General features: G+C 39.5%; 1 protein-coding gene across 3 annotated transcripts in view; it reads left to right on the forward strand.

The window, feature by feature from the left end:
* The window catches only part of EEFSEC (eukaryotic elongation factor, selenocysteine-tRNA specific), a 121,592-nt gene that overhangs the window by 77,778 nt on the left and 21,433 nt on the right, over positions 1-22,381 (forward strand). For all 3 annotated transcript variants that reach the window (XM_088171451.1, XM_088171449.1, XM_088171450.1), the window contains exon 6: positions 2,976-3,132. In XM_088171451.1, coding sequence (XP_088027577.1) covers positions 2,976-3,132 — 157 coding nt within the window. The remainder of the gene's footprint in view (positions 1-2,975; positions 3,133-22,381) is intronic.

Consider the following 22,381-nt stretch of genomic DNA (forward strand, 5'->3'; position numbering starts at 1 on the left):
TGCAACGTTACAGGCTGGGGACAGCGTGGCTGGACAGTGCCCAGGCAGAAAGGGACCTGGGGGCACTGACTGACAGCTGGCTGAACATGAGCCAGCTGTGTGCCCTGGTGGCCAAGAAGGCCAGTGGCCCCTGGCCTGTGTCAGGAATGGTGTGGCCAGCAGGAGCAGGGAGGTCATTCTTCCCCTGTGCTCAGCACTGGTGAGGCCACACCTTGAGTGCTGTGTGCAGTTCTGGGCCCCTCAGTGAAGGAAGGATGAGACACTTGAGCATGTCCAGAGGAGGCAACAAGGCTGGTGAGGGGCTGAGGGAGCTGGGGTTATTTATCCTGGAGAAAAGGAGACTCAGAGGTGACCTTATCACTCTCTACAGCTCCCTGAAAGGTGGCTGCAGTCAGGTGGGGTTGGTCTCTTTCTCCAGGCAGCACTGACAGAACCAGAGGACACAGTCTTAAGCTGCACCAAGGGAAATTTAGGTTGGGTACTAGGAAAAAGTTTTTTACTGAAAGAGTGAAAGTACAGGAATGGTCTGCCTGGGAGGTGTTGGAGTCACCATCCCTGGATGTGTTTAATAAAAGACTGGATGTGGCACTCAGTGCCATGGTTCAGTTGAGGAGTTAGGGCATGGGTTGGACTCGATCTTAGAGGCCTCTTCCAACCCAGTGATTCTGTGACCTTTAGAGTGAAAAGAACAGTGCAGCTGGAGTCCTTGGTTACTCTCCTGTACTGAATATACAAGAGCAAGACCTTAAAAAACACCTTTCTTTATAAAAGATAAGGGTTTTTAAATTCAAAGGTTTTAAGTGAGTGTAGCATAACTAAACGCTGATAGATTTTGTTTCCATTCTAATACTCAATTAAAGGTTATCATTGCTGGTTTACTCTAAGGTACTTGATGCCTGTAATACTTGTTCACAGAAATCACTGGAGTTTTTTCTGACAGCCTTGCTGGGGAGGCTCTAAACTGAACCATGCTAGCCTAGTATGATTGCTCATCCTGTAATTCCATTTTTAATTAAGTTAAAGATAACTTTGAAGTGCTCTTGGAAAAAGATGTTTCCAAAGATGTTGGCCTTTAAAGTTGGCTTCCTGTGCCATCTGAGGAATAACTGCAAAAATAATAGATATATTAGAGATCCTCCCTGGAGCATATTGTACCATCTGTATTTCAAACACAAGGGATAGAAACACTAGCCAGCAGTGGACAAGAGGGATGAATATTTTGAAGTTCTTGTTTTAGAAATAAAAGATTTATAGGATGAAGTAACATTTTAATTTCTCCAGCCACTGCAACTGGAAAAAAAATTAGGTTTTGAGAATGTAAGTGCTTCTTCAGGTTGGAATTAGCTTTTTTTTCTTCTAGTCTTCTGTTTCAGACCCAAAAAAAGGCAAGTGTGCCTGAAAGCTTATCTCCCCCTCTGCCTCCACCTATTAGCAGGCGCTCTAACATCAGGACATTATTCAATTTTACACTTAAGCCAGAATATTGCTGAGCAGTGATACTGCCATCAATGGTTCACAAGCTATTTTGAAGCAGTGGGAGAGGACAGACACAACAACAACAAAAAAATAGTGTCCTTTTGGGGAGAGATGAGGAATTTTGGCAGTGAATGTTGTTGAGGCATCTCAGTGTTTCTGCCTACAGCCTTGGTTGCACCCAGCCCAGGGCAGAGCTGCCTGTCCTGTTGTCATCCCCATGTGACAGGAGCAAGAAGGGCTGTAGATATTTCTCATCCTGCATCTGCTCTGGGACAGGGAGAGGTCCTGCCAGTGCTCTCTAGTACTGCACAGCCCTTTCAAGACTGTTTATAGCTGAGCAAGTAAACTCTGTTTAAAATAAAAATGAAATTTCTGATGCTGGATTTACCACCATACTGAGATTGGCATTAAAATGGAGGCATATATATGTAACAAAATAATAACAGTCCTAGAGATTTGAGTCTGTATATGCGTTACAGTTTATGGAGGAGACTTTAGGCAAGGACAGTTGCTTAATAAACTGGCAATATTTTGAGGCCTCAATATTTTGAGTTTGTTTAAACTGAGTAAAAGGGAGCGTTCAGAACTGATTGGAGTTCTTTACTGTTCTAAATCACTTTGGTCTTTGCAACCCTTAGGTGTAGCTAAAAATGGCTCCTGCGATATGAAGAGGAACTGCAACTTTTTTTACCACAAAAAACAATCTTGGAAAGACTTAAGTAATATCCCCATATTTATCCTGATAAATAAATGTTCTTTCTACATCTACAAGGTAGAGTAACTGCAGGCATTGGGTGTACAAGGATATTCACACCTACAGGATTAGGCTCACTTGACTGCACCTTATACTTTGTAATGCCTCAGGGAGGGTTGTTTATCTTGCCTTACCCACCAACCTCACTGCCTCTTGTTCCTGATATCTTAATTAAGAATTCAACTTGGAATGGTTCTTCCCACTGGGTTACAAACCTTGAAATTAAAATTGGATACAGTGGTCATAAGGCTCTTGGTTTAACAAATCAATGTGTATGTAAAGGTGAGTATTTAAAAGGCTCTGTGTAGAAACTCTGTCATTTCTTTGGAAGTGTAGCTGTTGGAGTACAGGTCTGCAGCTGAGAGAAAGAATGTTTATGTAGGTGATAATATACTTAGCTGTAAAATAAATAATGGAATAAACTTTTTGGCAGCATAGGTACTTCAGTGACTTTGATGGAAAGGTTTCAAAACAGAAAAAAGATTTTAATTAACTTATATTTACAGCATATTTTGATAAAGGAGAGAGAAGCAGAAATGTGTTAGGTCATAAAGTCTTCTATGGTTTTAGACACAAATTGCCTTGAACTCAGCAGTTTTGATGACTCACCCAGAATTTTGCTCGTTTGGGGGTAAATGGATTGTCAAAGGTGGAGTGATATAAGTTGCCAAACTTAGCACATAACATGGATAATTTCTTGGCACTTTAGCTTGTAGAGTTATGAATCTCTATTTTTTTTTTGCAGGTGATGGATGATTACAGTGTGATTGGTCGTTCATTGTTTAAAAAGGAAACAAACATCCAGATTTTTGTGGGTCTGAAGGTGAAACTGTCTACAGGAGAAGATGGAGTAATAGATGGTGGTTTTGGACAAAGTGGTAAATTTAAAATCCGAATTCCAGGTAGGTGCTTAGCAGTTAACAAATACTAATCTTTGCCAAGTGTAGAGGATCTTTCCATATTGCAAGGTGAAGTGCTACCAGGAATCTCCTGAAGTTTTGAAATCAGCTCATAGCCAGTTGGAGCAGTGATCTGGTGGGGACTGTACCTCTTCTAATTACATGATGGTGGCTGTGACTTAGTGTGAGACTGGATGGTCTGAAGTCACATCCCCTCTGTCAACAAACTCCAGTCTCAAAATGATTTCTTGCTAAGTGTCAGTAACACGGATCATGTAGGTGCCCAGAGAGGTTTGTGGTAATCTTTCCTATTTTAATGTATGTATGATTTGCACCAGAGCCCTTCTGAACAAATAAAAGAAAGCAAACCTGCAATCATTTTTACCTGTAGCTGCTTATTAAATATAGTATACTGGATGCAAGCTCCTTAAATTGGCTCTGTTCTGCATGTTATTACCTGACTTGCCTTCAAGCAAAAACTGCTTGATAAATGGGGTTTTGGACATCTTGAGAGTGTTTTTATTGCTTGTGTCTCCTGGCTTTATAATATTATATGTGACTGTTTTTTTCATCCTTGGTGAATTACAGAAAGGATTTATGCCTCCTTAGGTTAGAGCATGGGAAATGATGGGTGCTAGAGTTTATAAGTGTCATTTACTGGGTTTTTTTTTCTTCCTTTTAAAGCAGGAGAGTAGTTCTGAGCCTTTTCAAAAGGTAGTAATAGGTGTTGCATTTAACTCAGATTACAGGATAAGATTTTAAGGATACCAGGCAGTACTTTTGTATTTCTGTTTTGTCTTCAGCCCATTTGTCACTAGTTAATCCCCCATCCTCTTAGGGAGATGAGCAAGATTACTTCTGTTGAACAAGTGGAGAAAAGAAATTACAATGTTTTATGGCAGCAAACAGTCAACATAGCAATTGATCTTCAGAGAAAGGTGAAGTTTCCTGATTCCTTGCAGAAGATGGACTATCTCTCCATTTAGAGTGTGATGCAACTGCTCTAATTTTCCCCTCTGCACATTTCCTTTTTTCCTTCTATTACAGGATAAGCATTTCTTACTATAGAAAGTATCTCATGTGTTCTGTCCTAGCTGTGCTTCTAGTTTTGTCACCAAATACTACATTTTGCAAATAGGTCTGAGAGCCTAATTAACAAGCACACTTCACATTTAAAGAATAAGTTTGCACCGGATATGTGTTGGCTTTTAGTTTTCTGGTATAAAAAAGATTGTAGGGATTCACTGAGGCACCTTTAGGTAGGTGATGAAATGATGCATAGATGACCTTAGAGCTGAAAAGCTGAAAATCAAGATGGTGTCTTGCTTAAAAATGTAATTATGTAATGTTCTTAGTAACGTTTCCCTCCTGGAGGCAAAAATCTGATGAACCAAAAAGAACAGGAGAATGGCATTTACACTGCCCTTTCTACATTTTTGGATGGAGGAAATGGTTCTTCTTGGGGCAGAGAGAAGCCTTATAAGGAGTCTCTGGCACCCTTGTGGATTTAAGCAGGATCTGTAATTGTGAACCAGCAGTTACATGAAGAAAATTTTGTACAGGTTTAGATAATGGCATTTTGCTGTCTATTGAGTTAGTGGGAAGAAATGATACCTTTCACCATTATCTAATCTTGGTTACACTCATCAGATGTTTAACAGCAGACCTTGAAACAGAGGACCCTTTATGGTTTGTTCTTTCAATGAGAAGAATATGTAGCAGAATGCAGAATTTAATACCTCTCTAAGGTAGGCAGAATAATACAACTTAGTTTGCTTTGCTTTAGTCTGGGTCAAACTTGGGTGCTCTTGTTGTCTGGAAAGAAAAGGCAGTAAGGTAAATTAAGTCAGGTTGAGGGTATCAAGGAATGGAAAAGAAGCCCATAATTTGAAAGAGCCTGGAAACCTGTCTCTTTAAGAGTTCCAGAGATTTGTATGTAGGGGGAGGGCCATTGCTGTGATACCGCTTGAGTCAACTGCAGTTCACATTCCTTTGTTAGATCAGTGTTGCTTTTTTAATGTCTGCATCCTGTTTGTGGGTTGGAGTTTTTTTTAATTTAGCTGGACAGACTTCTCTCTCCCTTACCCCCACCCCATTCTTCATTCTTGCCTCCTTTCGTATAGTCTCTTATATATCTTTTTGGGTAGACCTTTTTTTTAATTTTTTCTGAAGTTCTTTTTCTGTGATTCCTTCAGAAATGTATCAGGGAGTGGGAGGGAAGGGAAGGAAATGTCCAGGTTGAAAACTGCCTTGTACTGCCTCAGCCTGGCAGTCTATCAGCCTTCTCATATTTTAAACCAGTCAGCCTCTAGAACTAGGTTAGCTTGTTCAGCTAGTTGACATGATGATAGCTGGTGGCTGGCTTTAGAAACAAACCTCTCCATGGCAGTAAAATTCAAGGAGATGAGTCAGAGATTTGTGTCCTGACTACTAAAGGTAATAATAGACCATGGCACATCTTAGGGTTCTGCATGGTCCCACTGGACCCACAGCACCCACTCACATCAGCAGATGTTGGGCTCCCCAAGTGTTCTCACTTGGAAATGTCTTGTGCCTGCTATAGACCAGCCTGGGAACATTGTCTTATGTCATCTGTGAGCTGAAACTTGGCAGACCATGACTGGGAAAGGCAGAAGGTGGATCTCTTTCTTACTCTGGCACTGCTTGTGTGCAGCAGTAAGTCAGATGCTTCTCTCTGCTCTTCTGCCTTGTGAAATGGGGATAATTGCTATCCATTCTGGAAAAAAACCCAAATAATCAAATTCCCAATTTAGATTTATTCCAGGCTTAGAGCATTAATGTTTCTTGAAAAGACATAATTATCTTTCTTTGGAGTACAAAAAGCACATCTAGAGTACAGCATACAATTGGAAGTTCCTCAGTTGCTGAAAGATGTCAGTATTTTGGAAGAAATTCAGGGAAGAGCAGCAAAAATGCTGGAGAGGCTGAAAGGATTGATTTATGAGGGAAGGAAGATGAAAAGAAATGCATGAAACTTGGCTAAATTATGTCTAAGTGGGAGATATTATTATCCACAAGTATTTGAAGAGTATAACAGAGAAGAATCCCTTAGGGTGGTCCAAGGAGGTGCAAGCAAAGCTTAATGACATGAAATAAAGCATTGAGAGATGTTATTTAGCAGAGATGTCTTGCACTACCAGATTGTCTTTGCAGAGGAAGGTGATGTATTCCAGTTTGACAATATTCATGTGTAGTTTGCCTGGATGTTTGCTAGTGAATGCAGGCAGTAGGATGGTGGGTGGAAGTACAATTTATTTTTCATTTTACTTCTGGTTTTGTGTCCAGGCATGTTTTTATTGCTTGGATGACAAGGTATAACCGACTTTCTAGACTGTTTGCAGCAGCATCTAGAAGAAAAAAAGAAGTATTTGCTGCCCGATGTGCTGTTCTGTAGGGCTCAGTTGTGGAACTGTTTGTGCTTTAACTGAAGGCAAAGTTTCAAGGCCTGTTAATTGACAGGATGATGCTTCCTGTCCAGACTGGTTATATGATCAAATGCATAAAAAGGGGGACATAATCTCTGAACTCACAAGAGAGTTTGCAGAGTTTAACAAGCTGCTTAAGGCAATTTAAACTGCACTACTTCTAAAGTTATGCTTTGTGTGGATGAGGGAGCGAGCTGCTGATGGGGCACTGCTTGCCGAGGTGGTTGATATGTGGCAGCTGTTCTAGTTGTAAATGGAACACTGTATAGGATAAATGAGTGAAAAGGATTGTTCAAGAACAAGTTTGAGGAGGCAGGAACTGTATGTTTGTGTCTTATTCCAAAGAAGATAAAAGCTAACAATGACAGTCTTTGGAAAATGCTCATTTCAACATACCTTGCACCAAGGAATGTTGTGCCAGTTGATAAGACATTTAGAGGAAAGTTCAGCATATCGTTTGAATGGTGCTAATTGTGGATTTTATTTAACTGCCTCTCATCCAAGAACTGACCCTGTAAAGCTGCTTGGTTTGCAAAATCGTGATCTGTTGCTGTGTATCTTGACATCTTTTAAAATATTAACTTTAGATATGCCCATTTCTTTGGTTTTGGCTCATTGCATTTGTTTTGTGCTTGATTATTGTAAAACGTAGCAACTTTTTAAATCTAATTGGAGCATGTGTGATATCTGAGGCATGGTTCACTTTCCTTTCTGTCTAATTTGTAGTGAAGTGTTCATCCTTGCTGAGGCACTGCAATGTCTTTGACTGCCATTCTCTTCTTTTTGACTAAAAATTGCTGTACATGACTGAAAGAGTTACCTTATTTCTTAATGTGAAAGAAGCAGTGCCTATCTAACACTGCTAAGAGCTGAACACATTGCTGGATTGAGCAAATTTCAATGTAATAAAAGACACTTTTCATAAAAAGAGATAAAAATGAGAATATTGGAGTACAAGCTTTGTGGCTTCTCTGTTCTTTTTAGCCATACAGGATAACAGGAGTTTAAAGTTTCTTAAAACAGGTGAAAACAAACTGGTTTATGACTTTGTCTTTTGTTGCCAGTAACTTTCTGCCTTGTGCTTGAGAGAACAAGTTCATTTCACTGTTTCCACTGCTTGTCATGGTAAGAGGGATTGAAGGTGCCATAAAAGGTGCCAGCACAGATCTTCTCCCTAACCCAGGACACAGAACCTCTGGGATCCTGCAGTGTTGGTAGAACGTGACACAAAGTGGTCAGAATTCAGCTAAGTGTCTTAGTCTTGAGAATTCCTTGTATTCTTACATGTGGAATTAAGGGTAGAAATGCAGAATATGTTTCCCCTTTAGCATATTGTGGATTTGGTGCATCTTTAGTGTTTTTATATTTTGCCACTTTTTTCATTGGATGAGATCCCACACCGGCTTGCAAAGTACTTAATGACATAGTGGGAGAGCTATGGTGTATGAACAGCACTACTCTGCATGATTTCAATTCCAGTTAAAAACTGAGGCTTTAAAAGTGGAGTTCAATTTTTTTCAGTATTTTTTAGCATTCCGCTTAAGGAAGTTGACTAGAGTTAAACAGCATGAGGGAAATGAAAGTTATGTGAAGATTGAAAAATACAATAGCACAATAATTTGTGTATCACATTGTCTTCTGTACCTCCTCCTTAAGAGCTATCTTAATGGTATTCTTTGTTGATATTTGGTTTTTTTTTCATTACTAATCAAGGCATATGTCGCTTTGTTCAGGTAGGTCTCAGCAGGCCAGCACAGCTGGCATTTGTGGAATATTACTTTCAGGGGTTTGGGTTTTTCTTAACAACTGTAGAAGACAAACTTGAAATGGTTGACTGTATTTAAGGCCATATTCCCAGTTCTGTGGTTTGGAGGGCACTCCTTACTGACATCAATAGGAATGGGGCAGCCTGAACCTTTTCATTGCAATGAGAATAATTAAACATCCTGTCACTAAGCAGCATACCTTTTTTGTGGGAGATCTTGACATTTGGAATTCTTTGCTTGTGTTGCATTAGAATAGGATAATCTTTTCTTAGGCCAAATGGAATTTAGGCACATTTAATGTCCTTGTTTTCCCAGCCTGGCTTCTGTTTTAATAAAGGAAAATAAAAAATTGTTGGCTGCAAGGGTCTGGTGGGTTGCCATCCCTGTCAGTATCAGGTGAAGCTGAGCAGGATTTCAGTCAAGAGGAAAAACAAAAGCCCAAGGGCAAAGAAATCTGTGTAGCTGTGTTTTATTTAAAAGCTGGAGATTAGCTCTGCTTGTTCTTTCAGAGTCTCTTTTCCCCTACCCTCTAAACCAAACAAAACCTAAAATCCTTAAGGGGTACTTCAGGCATAAATCTCCTTCTCTCCTTTTTGTGAAAGTTGGCTGGTGTAGTATGGACAGAGGCTGGGAGAGGATTGTTGCCAGGGAGGCATCACTTCCTTGTATGATCCCCTCTTGAGCAGATTAAACTTTAGTGATGTGGAAGTCCTGGTGACCACATAGGAACTAGGAATTTGTACTGCATTTACACAAAAAGGTTGGCCTGAAGGAATTGAGCCTACCGTTTGAGAGGTGACATCATGTGATCCCGTACTGACCTTTGAAGCTGAATAACCAGATTTATCGACCTTAGAGTGTTCTTGTGGAATCAAAGTCAAAAATTTGTGTATGTTCCTTCTGAATGAAAACAGAAGTCAAGGAAATGTGAACTTACTGACTGTGCCTGTCTGCATCATTCATGATAGGATTGGGAGAGCCTGGTCTTGTCTGCAATGACAGAATTGCAGGATGGAATATCTGAACTGAGAGCTCTGAAGGGGGAATGTGTTGATAGTAAGACTGGTTTCACAGGCAGCAGATCGTTGCACACTGGATCAATGGGAAGTTTTGATTCTTCTTTGGATTTGAAGTTTCCATTGGAGTGTCTGTCCAGCAGGTTGTTTTTCTGGGATCAAGCAGACATGGACTAGAGAATTATCAGGCATCAGGTGATGTAGCAGCATATGAGTGTGTCTGAAAGAAAAGAGTCCAGCTTCTGTGTAAGCCCTTGTGTTGGGTACAGTATGGGCTACAAAGTCATCCTCTGAGTCATTGAAAATAGTGAGAGGGAACCTTTTATTTTACTGCCACCCACCCTTTCTGTTCTTGTGCGAGAGGAGTTTGATGGAAGTGTCATTAATGCAATAGGAGCACTGGTGGTCGTGCACCACATGATGTAACTGCAGTGGTTTTTTGCTACAGACCACATCACCCTCCCCTCGAGGGCAGGGCTTTAGGAAGTTTTCCTGTTGCTCTCTGGCCAGTCCTGCTGTGGCAGTAAAGAGCAGAGTGTACTGAGCCCTTTTTGCTCCCTGAGTAGCAAAGCAGCTCACACTTGCACAAATGTGAGCTCAGCCCCAAAGCACACTGAGCTTTCACTCTGGGCTTTGCTGCCCGTTGGGTTTGTGTGTAGTTTATTTCTATGTGACTCAGTAGAGCATATTTGTCTGAGCTTGCTGTTTGTCTGTGGAAAGCAGTAAGGATACAGGTGCTGCCTCAATCTATAAAGACAATTACCTTGAAAAGACAAGGTGGTGAAGTTAAGCATTTAGAACTTCAGATATAAAAAAAGAATATCTTAATTAGCTCTCCATTTTGAGATGTATTATGATACCAGGTCTAATTAAGTTATTGCATTCCTCACGCTGACACATGCAGGGAAAACTTTGCTGGTTTTGGTGATGCTTTATAATTGACCTGTTGTCCTGTACTGAGGGACTTTTTTCCTCCTCAGTGAGTAATCAACTCCTTCACTTTTTGCATTTCACTGGAGTCCTGCTGTAAATATGAAATTAATTATTTGTGCTATTTATGGAAAGAAAGCCTATTAAGAAAATAAAAATAATTCCAGCAGATGGGATTTGTTTGACCATAGGGTATCCTGACTTCTACAGATTCTACCACTTGGGAAAGAAAAAAAAAAAAACCTGTAACCCACAACCAAAAGAAACTCCACTTAGTAATCACTTACACATATTTTCTTTTCTTAATATTTGCTTCCAATATCCCTTGAGCCTCGTTTCACTTGGACTAAGTTTTTGCTGATGCTCTCACCTTTCTCCTCCATGCTTCTGTTCTTTATTCGTCTGCTACTGCATCCCCTGCCCATCTTTCTTGGTCCCTGAAGTTGGGTGCCAGTAACAGCTTGGTTTACCCTCAAATATTTCTTCCAGCATTTTCAGGCTTCTGTAGGGATGTGCAAGGTAGAGGTGATTTTTTTTCTGACCTGTGGATGTTCTAGTGCTGCAATATTGTAAGCTCCTGAAAGGAAGGGGTGAAGGGAAAATCCAGTCTAGCTCTGTGCCTGCGATTGCCCTCTGCAGATGGAGGCCATTGGGAATTGAGCTGCCAAAATAGTCTGCTCCAAGTGCGTTCTAATTAAGTTTCCTTTTTTGCCTCCAAGAATAGCAATTGCTTTACTAGTTATCCTGAATTTAAATTTCAAATCCCTGTTGCAAAATAGAAAGATGCTATAATAGAATTTATTTATCTTAATTTGAGGATAAAATCGGGATCTGATAGTGTGGGAAGAGCTTGGGAGACGACTGTGGGTTTTTACAAGTGTTTTCAAAACTGAACAGTTGTTGTTTCAGTTGGCAGTGACATTGGTAGTCAGCTGTCCAAAGTACTCAAGATAGTAAGCCCCCAAAGAATGATTTTCCTTTTATTAAAAGAAAAAAAAAATCCATAAAGATTGTTTCTTTTCTTAGATAAACTCGGGTCATATATAAGATTCTCCTAAGCCACAAGAGCGAGATACATAAATTAAACAAACTGCGATTTGCACTCAGTTGCATGTTTTTAGGATCTGGGATTTCAAAAGAGGTGCACTTATCTTGAGATTTGTGGTAAAACTGAGAGCTGGAAATTCTGCAGTGTATAATAACCTTACTTCTGTGTAGAGTCTCTTGTGGTCGTAAGTCTTTCCAGTTAATCCAGGCTTTGTTATTTTGGGGGAATGTAGCTATTGTGGAAAGTTGCATTCCCTGGGAGAAAATAAGCATCTTGAACATTTAGGGCTGTTACTTTGCTGAATTTTGAATAATTATAAGAGCAGCTGTAAGCTCTTGGAGCCTCTTGCCCAGTCCAGCTCTGTGTCAGGGCATGTCTGCAGCAGATGTGGCCAAACAGGCTGCTCCATTTGCCTCTATTTGTTCTGTGCTTGTACTTGCCATCACATCACCATTAACTTACTTGGGCACCATTTCCAAATTATCTAAAACCTTTTGGCTGCATGCTGCTGTTATGTAAACTGCCCATTGGGCTGTCGTGAGCCTTGCTTCACATGCTTAGGAAATCCTTTGTTCAATGGGGCTCCTTTACTGAAGGTTACCTTTTTGGAGGAAAATAAACCAACATGTGGGTGGGAGGGCAAAATTAAACATTCAAAATGAGGAACTGAATGAGTTTATTTCCCTTATAAAAGCAATCCTACCCTGTTTCACACATGTGATGGTTCCATAAACACACAACTGCAGAATAGAACCGCATTCAGGTTTTAAAATTTCTACGCATTTTTATTTTGGATATTTTTCATTATAAGTGGAGATGCCTTGCACAGTCACTATAGCCCTGTTATCCTGTTCCTTACAGACCAAATTCTTCATTTAATTTTGGCTTCATTGGGTTTATGCTGCTGAAGTTGCAAACAATTGGATTAGAACACAGTGTGGAACAACACAATTGCTCTTACTTTCATGAAATAGTACACGAGTTTAGTGTACCACACGTCCTGCAAACAAGAGCAGGATGCATGTGCTACCTTCTGTCTGGTTTTTGTTGTTATCCGTTTTAGGTGTTTCATTTTGCAAATTCAGTACACACTTGCTGTAATTTCAAATGTGAAAACATTTTTTTTTCTTGAAAAAGAATATAACTAACTGTTATTTTATAAATAACTGTTAAATAAAACAGGGTTTTATTATGTGTCTATACATTTTGGCTGACCAACCTTAGAGCATCAGAAAATTAATAATTTGGTAATATCTTGTATCTCCTAGAACAAATGGGAATTTGTTTTGGTTTTGTTGTTGTTGTTTTTTAGTTCTCATATACTTACCCTTTGCAAGCTTGGGATACTTCCATGAGTGCCTTGGCAAAATGTACAGAAGGAACAAAATACAGTTTCTTCTGAAGAGCTACAAAACATCATAAACATTTGTTGGTTTACTGCTGCTCAGTTAAGCATTGTCCTTGTGGGAAGGAAGAGCCCTTTTTTTTTGCTGAGGGCTTAGCTGATGTCAGTACAGCTAAATGTGAGGGATCCAGGTACATGACCAAACTGCCCAAATATGGTACTTTCTAAAGTGATCCTTAAATTCTCCAGAAAATATTCAGGGGATATGCACAATTTATAATTGCTTCTCTCAATGTTTAAGGTGGAATTTTTCTTTGAAGGGTTACATTTTTGGTAAGAGATGACTGAAATACTCTCTAGACAGGTGGACCAAGGGTTTCAGGACGAACTTGCTCTGTCCTATTTGTAGTGGGCAGCTTTCTCCATGACCCCTCTTATTTGCATAGAGAAAGGAAGTGGAAGCCATGAATCCAACTTTTGTGTTCCCAGGTCTGTAGTTTATTTATGCAATACAGAGAAGGAATTATTTCCTTCATCTTTATTTCTGCTTTCTTGTGTGCAAAATGGGATGCTGGTTTTTGGATGTTACAGTTCTCACACACAGCTTTGCAGTATTTGGGTGGAAAATACTTAGGTTACAAGCCTTTACATAACTTTGATCTTCTTAAGTCTCCACAAGGGTCACTCATGCATTCAGGTTGCCCCCTTGCCATGAAATTTCTCTCCCTTTCTGTAAACTGTTTGTGCTCGTTTACTTGATTTTGATCGTTCATCCCGTGGGCCTTTCACCTTCCCTTTCCACCAGTGTTTGTTCTGATGGCTTTTTGAAGTCTGAGTAAAAACATACACCACGGGGGCTTCCTGGAGGCATAGAGCTTTGTGGTTTGCAAATTGTAGAGTATTTGAAGTATTGACTCGCAAGAGCAGCCAGTGCACAGTGTATGAGAACTGTTGTGTGACAAGGACATTAACCTTGAGAGCCTGATCCATGTTTTGAGTTTGGGGACAAAAAAAATAGTTGTTCTTAATAGTGTGCATTGATTTCAAGGAAGTCTCTGTAAAGCAGTCTTTGGTTTGTGTTTTCACAAAGGGATTTGAGTGTTTAATAAAGAATAGGAAATAACTGGAGCTTCAATAGACCTGTTTTCACAGGGAGGGCTCTGCTGTAACATGATTTTGTATAATGTTATACATAAGCAACAAAAGCATTTCCTGCCAGTAGCTACAGTATTACGACATTTTTAAAAATGTGCAAAAAATACTTAGTACATGGAATAAAAGTTATAGGAAAAGCAGAGAAGACCATCATCCTGCTTAGAAGAGTCTTCTGTGTAATATTTGAAGTTGTAACTTCAATCCCAAGAGCTCTGTATTGCATACTTTTGTGCTATGTATTTTATGAAAATATTTTTTAAAACCTCTGAGCCCTCAATTCCCCTTACTGCTTTCACCTCATCCTCCTCAACTATTCCAAATTAGTAAATTAAGACAATTAGGTGATTCAGAAAACCTGTTCTTTCCTGTGTTACAATTGATGAGTCAGCTTGATTTCTTTGATGTTTTACCCTAATCCATTTCTGTTCTCCTCTCCCTATTCAGTTCCCTCTCTGTTTGGCCTTTTTCTTATTTCTGCAGCCCCTTCCCCTGATTTTTCCCACACAACGCAGAGCAGCCTCTGCTGCATTTTAGTTTGGTTTTTTTTAAGGGAGATATATATATATACATATATATATATATATAAAGACACACATATATATATATATATATATATATATATATATATATATATATATATATATATGTGTGTGTTTATATATATATATGCAGAACCATGAACCAAGAAGATGCCATCCCTTTGATTACTGTACCATGCCTTTGATTACTTTGTTGTTCCATCCTAAACTGTGTCATTGTATGTAAATGAAGAACATTGTGTGTGTGGTGCAGGCTTTTGCTGTGCACCTGAGGATTTATAATTCAGTACAAGTTTGCTGCCAGGTGTGTATTTACTGCTCAGTGCATTTGTTCACCTTCTCAGTTTTCTGTCTGTGAAAGAACAGTATTCTCTCTCCCTATCATAGCCAATTAATGTATGGATGTGTTAGGCAAGGGACTGTTTGCCTGCTGAAGTATCAGCTCATCAGGTATGTAATATGTTGGTATGACAACATGAATGCAGCCTGAAGAAGATGCATTTGTTTTCTTTATGATTGCAATGAAATATCTTTTCAAGCTCCCACAATGGTAACACAGGCTGTGCCAAGCATAAGAGAAAGAAGATGTTTTTTGAGGACTGAAAATGTGCTAAAGAATGCAAGTTCCTGCTGACAGGAGAGCAGGCTGTATATCATGAACTGGGGATTTTCTTTTCATGGCTCATTACAATCGATTGTTCTCACAAGTACCTCCTCAGAAGATGTTCAAAGATTATAGTCCCTTTGGAGTTCATGTGGAAATTGATGCCTGCTTCCCCAATCCTGGACATTTTCCCCTAGTTTTTCTTCATATTTTCCTTGTTATGCTCTGAAGTGAGTAATTTGAGGACATAATGTAATTGGATTTAGTTGTGGGTTTTATTTTCCTCTCTTGAAATTGTGCACATTCAGAGCAAGATTGACTTCTTCAATAAATTATCAGTGTTTTTATTTTTTACTTGAAGCGAAATTTAAGCTTGGGTTTATTGACCCAGGCTCTCTGTTGAGCTGCTCTTCCTTTTAAGAGAAGTTGAATATTTTAAAGAATGTTTTTCCATTGACCAAGGCCAAATAGGTTTTTTGGGAAAATACTAAAATATGTATATAATTTAATATTTGACAATTTATTCCTGTGAAAAATCAAATTAATTTCTCACATCTGTGAAAGTACTACAAGTTGACTATTTCTGTTCAGATGATCATTGTGCAATTCACTAGTGTTTAATCTTAAATATGTGATTACATTTCAGTGTAAGTGTAAAAAAGCAGGAGTGAGTCTCTTTTAGAACTTATTTCTCATAAGCACAGGAAAAAGAAGTTTTATTTGGCATTTGGAAAAAATTATAGGTAGATTAACAACAGATTTTAAATGTCTTTGTAAGGTTTTGAGCTTTAATAAATAGTGATTCTTATAAGAAGACTATGCTGTAGAGTTTTGCAAATGAGTTTGGTTGAATAACCTTATTTTCTCTAATCATCATAAAGAAAGGATGGATTTGTAGTAGTTGTAGTTGTAGTATACACAAATGATTGCTTTTTGGGTGGCTAAGAAATGGGAGAAATCTTGTAAACATGGGAAATCATCTGTGTTGCTCAGATTCAGAAGTTTCCTGGGTTTGCTTGATGATGGTTGGGAATCTTCTGTTAAAGACCTGTTGACTACCTCTATATTTCAAGCTTTTAGTCTTATATTAGATACTAGGTTTTGATTTCAGGACACATACATATGCATTACACATAGAATAAGTGAAAGTATGTTGTGGATTCCCTGCTACTTTCATTGAACCAGGTAGAATTGGCTTGGGGAGGAAAAGACCATCTGTAAGCAAATTGATGGAGGGTATTTCAGTCCACCCCTGCCGATTATTTCTAATTGAAGCTGTCTGAGCCAGTCTTAATACAATTTAGATATCGCCAGCCAGAAGGATTTTATTTATGGAACAGGGCCTGTTGAAACTTCCTCCGACCCTGGAGAAGCTGTGAATGGGAGAGAGCTGATCAAGCAGGCATGCCTGGCTAGCGTATGCATTTCTTTAATAAGGCAGGGATTGATGTCTTTTGCAGTTCAGGGGTTAGATAAACAGCAGTCCCTCGGTTCAAGGCTCTCCATGTTCAGCTGTTTGTTTATACGGATCTCAGAAGGTTGGCTTAGCCTTGTGACATCCCCAGGGAGCTTTCCTGACCATGCTGTAACCTCGTCTGCTCCAAGGCTGCTCAGGAGGTGTCGCATCGCCTTCTAGGAAACGAACTGGCTGAGTGGAGTGTGCAGCTCAGACCTGGTCTCAAAGAAAGGTAGATGTAATCAGAGTGGTTGGAACACTGGGTCTGTCCTCAGGAACTCATAAATAATTTGCATATATAACTATGGTGCATTCATTCTGAGACTTGATGTTTGCACACAGATGCCTACAGTGCACAGCTGAGGCTCTTACTGATTGCAGTTCTGAGAAATCAGTGGCTTACATGACTAATTTCACCAGAACTTTGAGGTTGTCTTATTAATTTCTGCTTCTATTGACTTGACAGTAGGAGCCCATTAAATTGAATTGAATAAACCCCAAATAAATAAGTAGCTATGTTAATAATTTTATATTAAAAAAATTAGTGGTGGTTACATGTTGAACAATACAGAGAGTTAAAGCATGCATCTTATTAGTCTCATTTCCATAGCTGTTCTGTCCCAGTTTTCCTCTCCACAGAGGGTGATGATGGTCACATGAGAAAGGAACAGTGCAAATTCATCTGGGTCTTATTGCAGTGCTGTTCTGATGAGTTGAGTTGTTCTGGAATTTGAGGATGACCTTGCTCAGGGTTAGAAGTGTGCTTTTTCACATATGAGACTGGCTGATTTTTAAAATGTGACATGTTATGAAGTTGGCTTAAATACCAGAATTTGTTGAATTAGTTTTTGCTAATTTGATATCTGGTTATTCACACTTAATTTTTCTGCAGCACCTTCAGTCTGTAGCTGTGCCAACCCAAACAGACATAAATGAACTGGCTGCACACCTATAGCACAGCTTGTGAAATACCCTGTCATACAGATGGGGAAACTGAGGCACAAACATGGGTTGTTAATTGCCATTGGACTTTTGGAGAGAGCAGAGACCTGTACGGACCCTTCCCGTCTTGTAGCCCCCAGTGTTGTGCTGCTTGTCCTGCAATGTCTTCATTTCCTTGAGATCAGTTTGTGCACTCCTCGAGCTTCTCGGGAAACCTGAACTTTGGTGTTCTCAAGTAGGACAATGCTCAAAGCATCCTGTCCTGTACAAATCCGTATGGATGGCATCCCAGCTGAAAGGTGTTCAGAGTGGGGGGAGAGGTCACTTCCATGCTGGCTGAGGTTTCAAAATGCCAAAATATGAACGTCTTGTCGCTTTTAAATAACGTGTGGGGTCTGACTTCAATGTTGGGTTTCGTATTTAATCAGTATTAATATGATAACAGGAATGTGGCAACTGAAGCGAACACAAAGAGATTATCTTCTTAGCCAAATGCATCCATTAGCTAGGAAATATAGGTTTCTATTAAATGAAGCGGACAGATGGAGTACTGGAGGTGACTGAGAACAGGAGGGGGAGGGGGATAAGAGGTGAAAGTTGAGGTTTAGAAAATCTCTATAAAAATAAAAACAAACCATCCATCTTGATGGCTGGCGTTTTACCCTCCCGTTGCACTTTGAGGATGGTGCTCCGATTCCTATCAAGAACATTATGCTGAAATTTAATCTAACAGAGCACTTACTTCTGCCAAACTCTGGCTCAGCAACTGCTCCACGCCCCCAGAAAAAAGTGGCCAACAAAGCTTCAAATGCAGGACAGTGTTGTGCCATCTTCAGGAAAGCTGCTACTTTGAGATCCCAGGGGAAGATAGGTTGGATCTTGTCCCTCTAGTTTGTTGGGGCTTTTTAATTTTTGCTAGAGAAGTGTGTTGGGGAAACAAAATCATGTTCCAGCATTTCAGAGCAGTTGTAAAGTAAATTATTCATCTCTCTGTGTGTATGTATAGGAACCCTGATCTCGTAACTGTTGTAACAATGTTTATAACCAGTATTTGAAACCTCGGTTATAATAGTATAAATAATTTTAGATAATGCAGATAACAAGAAGAAAATAATATAATTAGAATTTTACAAGGTGAACAATTCACTAAGATAGATGGAGTAACACAATACATGAAAAAAAATAAATCTGTAACAGCACAAACATGACACTGACGACAGGAAACATCTGCATTGCCAACCATCCCTGGGCTGGCCACAGCCTCACATCTGCACCACCAGCCTGGGAGCTGTGTGTGCTCCATTGTATCAGTGCACATCAGACCCTCTGTTCTGCCACAGAGGTTTGGGTTATTTTCTTTGAGCAGTTTTAAGTCTATAAGCATTTTACTTGAAATTGAAGAAACCATGTGGGATGGTGCTGCTTAGGAAGAGTGGACTAAGTGTGAACTAACTGTAGTTCAGTTTTTTGAAAGCTGTTTTGAATTGGACCTAACTACTGTCAAATTCTGTGTGACCAGTGAGAGTCTGGTTGGATGCAAACAATTTTTCATTGTTCTTTCTTATTTTTCATCTCATTTTGATTTTGCTGCCAGTGATTATTTCTCTCCTGGATTTTGAGGAGTGTGCCAAGCTTCCTCTGGCTAAGTTTTGTATGGAGTTTTAGATTTGGTGATGATTGGGAACAGGAGAGGAAAAAAATATGTGACAGGAGAGAGAAGCAGCATCACTCTTCTGCCTGGTGTTTCTAGGCTTCACACGGTTTTGTAAATGAATTTTATGTTCTTTTACTTAAATTCACTCTTTTTGTCTGCATTGCATCTGCTTGATTTTTCCCTAAAGCCTTTAGGTGTTAACAAAAATGGGACACATGGGAAGTCCAGAGTGGACTTTTCTTGATCTTCTACATTTGGCCCACTGCCCATCTTTAAGCCATTGCCCAATTAACAGTGACTGGTTCATTTGGGCAGCACAAACCAAATATTACCACCATCTCTGGATCCAAGGAGATTTTAGACATTAAATTTTAAAACCAGGTTGAGTTTATATTTTCCCATTGCCCATGGTGTTCCTTGTTCACATATACTGATTTCTTTTTCCCCTTTTTCATCATGCAGTGAGTGACAGGAAGGACAAGAGCTCTCAGGGAAGGTGTGTAGGGTGGGTGATGGTGTTCCCAGCAGGGAGGTGTGTGCTTTGCTGGCTGAATGAGAGGGTGCAGGAGGTGCAGAGCTATTTTTCAGTCCTGTCATTCCTGCTTGGGAACCTGACACATGGGCCTAACTTTCTTGCTTGTGTTGTTTTTTTTAGGAGGGAGGGAGGTGACTGAGCAGCTAGCCCCTTGACAGGGCAGTTTTAAAACATTCATAAAACTTTTATTGGGCTGCCACCCTTACAGATAAATATTTTCTGAGTTTATGGGCTTATTTTAAGGATGGAAGCTTAATAGCAGCTTTGTAGCCCTATATGTCCCCAAAATAGCCTTTTGGCAAGCCCCATCTCTGGAGGCTGCCATGCTTTTGTAGGTCTTTGGAGTTTCTTCATCCCTAAATTATTACCCTTTTGCCTCCTTCCAGCTTTGTCTGACTAAATGTGACCAACTGCTAAACAAGTCTTTTCCCTTCCCCCAGCCATGCTGAAAGCTGATGCTGTGTAGCCATATTTGGTCATCATGAAAGGAGAAAGATTGCAGTAGTTATAAATTAATTTATTTTATTAAATTGGGTTTGTTAGATCTGTTTTATGAGTCTCAGTTATCAGTCTTTTCTTAATGCTCCATGTGATTTTAAGATGGTACAGGCTCTTGGCATTTTAGACATGTACTGGCACTTTTCAGGCACTTTCTCAATGTGCTTCCACAAATATAAAAGCTTCACAGCTCGTCTCAGCATTAAGTGGGGAAACCAGTGGGCTTGCAGCCAAGGCTGTACAAAGGAATTCTGTATGTAGTGCTTGGAGGAAGATGGAGCTGCACTTTGAGCATCCCTGCCATTTGATTTCACTCTGTGGTGTCCAAAGAGGTTTCATGGATTTCAGAATGGGCTTTTGCTCAGCACTAACTCAGGACAGTGTGTGCATTTTGGCTGCCCTGGGAGAGCCGCCTATGATTCCCATATATTCCAGCTCCTGAAAAGGGAATTTTTTTAGCACCTGGAGCACTACTACATGGTATGGTTTCTTTCTGTTCCAGTACAGTTGCTGATCTCCCTTCTTTTCTTACCAGAGACAATTGTAATACCTAGAAGGAAAGTGTGTGACCTCTTTTTTCGTTTGCTCAACTGTGTTTTATGACAATATTTCCAATGACAGATATCCTGAACAGCAAACTGCTGGCACATGGTATTATGGTATTGTATCATGGTATTTTTTTGTCTCATCCCAAGTTTTTTTGGGATGTGAGTCTTTTTCTGTGCAGGAAGCCGTTTTCCAGCATATGTGATTGTTAGTCCCTCAGAAAAGTGTCACAAGTAGGAAACAGCTTAAAGGTTGGGTTCAGGGGTACTTGTGAAGACTAGGCTGTAGAACTGACAAAAATAAAATAGCTTCAGGACAACTGGAGAGATTAAAATAGGCTTTACCTCCCTGAAGAGGGTCATTTGGTCATAACAGACGTAAAAAAAAAAAATCCAAACCAAAACAACTCACTTGCTTTATTTTGGGTGAGGTTGACAATTTATACAGTCAGGGAACTCCCTTTTCCAGACCAGTCACAGTTCAGCAATACATTTGCTGGTTTGGGTTTTTTTCTTCTAAAAATAGGAATATCTATTTTTGTACGAAACAATGCCCTGAGACTTTTGTTTCTGTATTTCCATGACTTCTGTTTTTTTAATGTCAGCATATCTTGGGGCTTATCCTAAGAATGGAGCTGATGTAATAATAATGGTTTTCATTGTAGCCATCTGATTTGTTGCTTAGAATATTAAACTGTTTACTTTTGCAGGACTATTTTTCTGCAAGTTTTACACTGATGAAAAAAAACCAATAGGTGTCAAGAAAGTTATATTCCATGTAAAATTGAGCTTATGTGCTCAAATAACTCAGCACAGTGTGCCTACCTCAGTACAAGCAAAGAGGTTAAGACTTTTTTTTTTCCAGAAAACTGCTGAGTTCTGGCAATGTGCACATTATATGCAGAGTTCTTGTCCGGCTAAATTCTGGGCGAAGCTGGGCAGTTTGAATTTTTGTGTATTCACATGTGAATTCTTTTGCTATATCCATAACGTAAATATGAGTATAATGGACTGTAACTATTTCCAGTCCTTTGCCTGACATTTGCTAGTCCCCATGTAGTACCTGTCTCATTTCAGATGGAGTTTATTCTTTTTTTACTCTAGAAAGCCACAGAGCAGAGATATAGAGATATTAGATCAGCTGCCAGCAAATTTATGACAGTACAGTGAGGAAGACTCTGGAGTTTTTGTTTAGCACCAGTCCAAGTCCATCTCCTGGAGCTTTTGCAGTGTGTTGTCTTTCAGGTTAGTTATTGGGTCAGCCAAAAGCCTGTTGGCTTTGTCTGTTGGTAAATTTTTTTTAATTGCTTGTTATAATAGTATATTTTGATCCACTGCATTCATTCACTATTGAGGATTAATCTTGTGAAGAAAACTGGATATTGTCTAATTCATAAGAGTTGTAAATGCATCTGGAAAGGTACAAAGGTGTACTTTCAGGAAATAGTCTACCTTAAATTGAGATGTTCTCTGGATGATCTAATGATTTTCCATAACTATATATGCATTTTATAGTTGTAAGGACACAGATCAAGTTTTTAGCAAATACAATGTAATAGTTTTGGGGGTTTTTCACTATTTCTTCCTGGTACCTTTTGATTGTATTACGAGAGGACAGCAGGTTTTTGATTTGTTGATTTGGGGTTTTTGCCAGCAGCATTGAAAGACCCACAGCTAGGCTACCTGAGATACTACTGGTTCTTATTTGACTTTTGAACTGTGTCTGTGTTTTCTTTTGTTGTGGTTTAAATTTCACATTACTCAGAAGTTAAT

This window comes from Sturnus vulgaris, chromosome 11 (genome assembly GCF_052056855.1).
Source record: "Sturnus vulgaris isolate bStuVul1 chromosome 11, bStuVul1.hap1, whole genome shotgun sequence".
NCBI classification, from domain to species: domain Eukaryota; kingdom Metazoa; phylum Chordata; class Aves; order Passeriformes; family Sturnidae; genus Sturnus; species Sturnus vulgaris.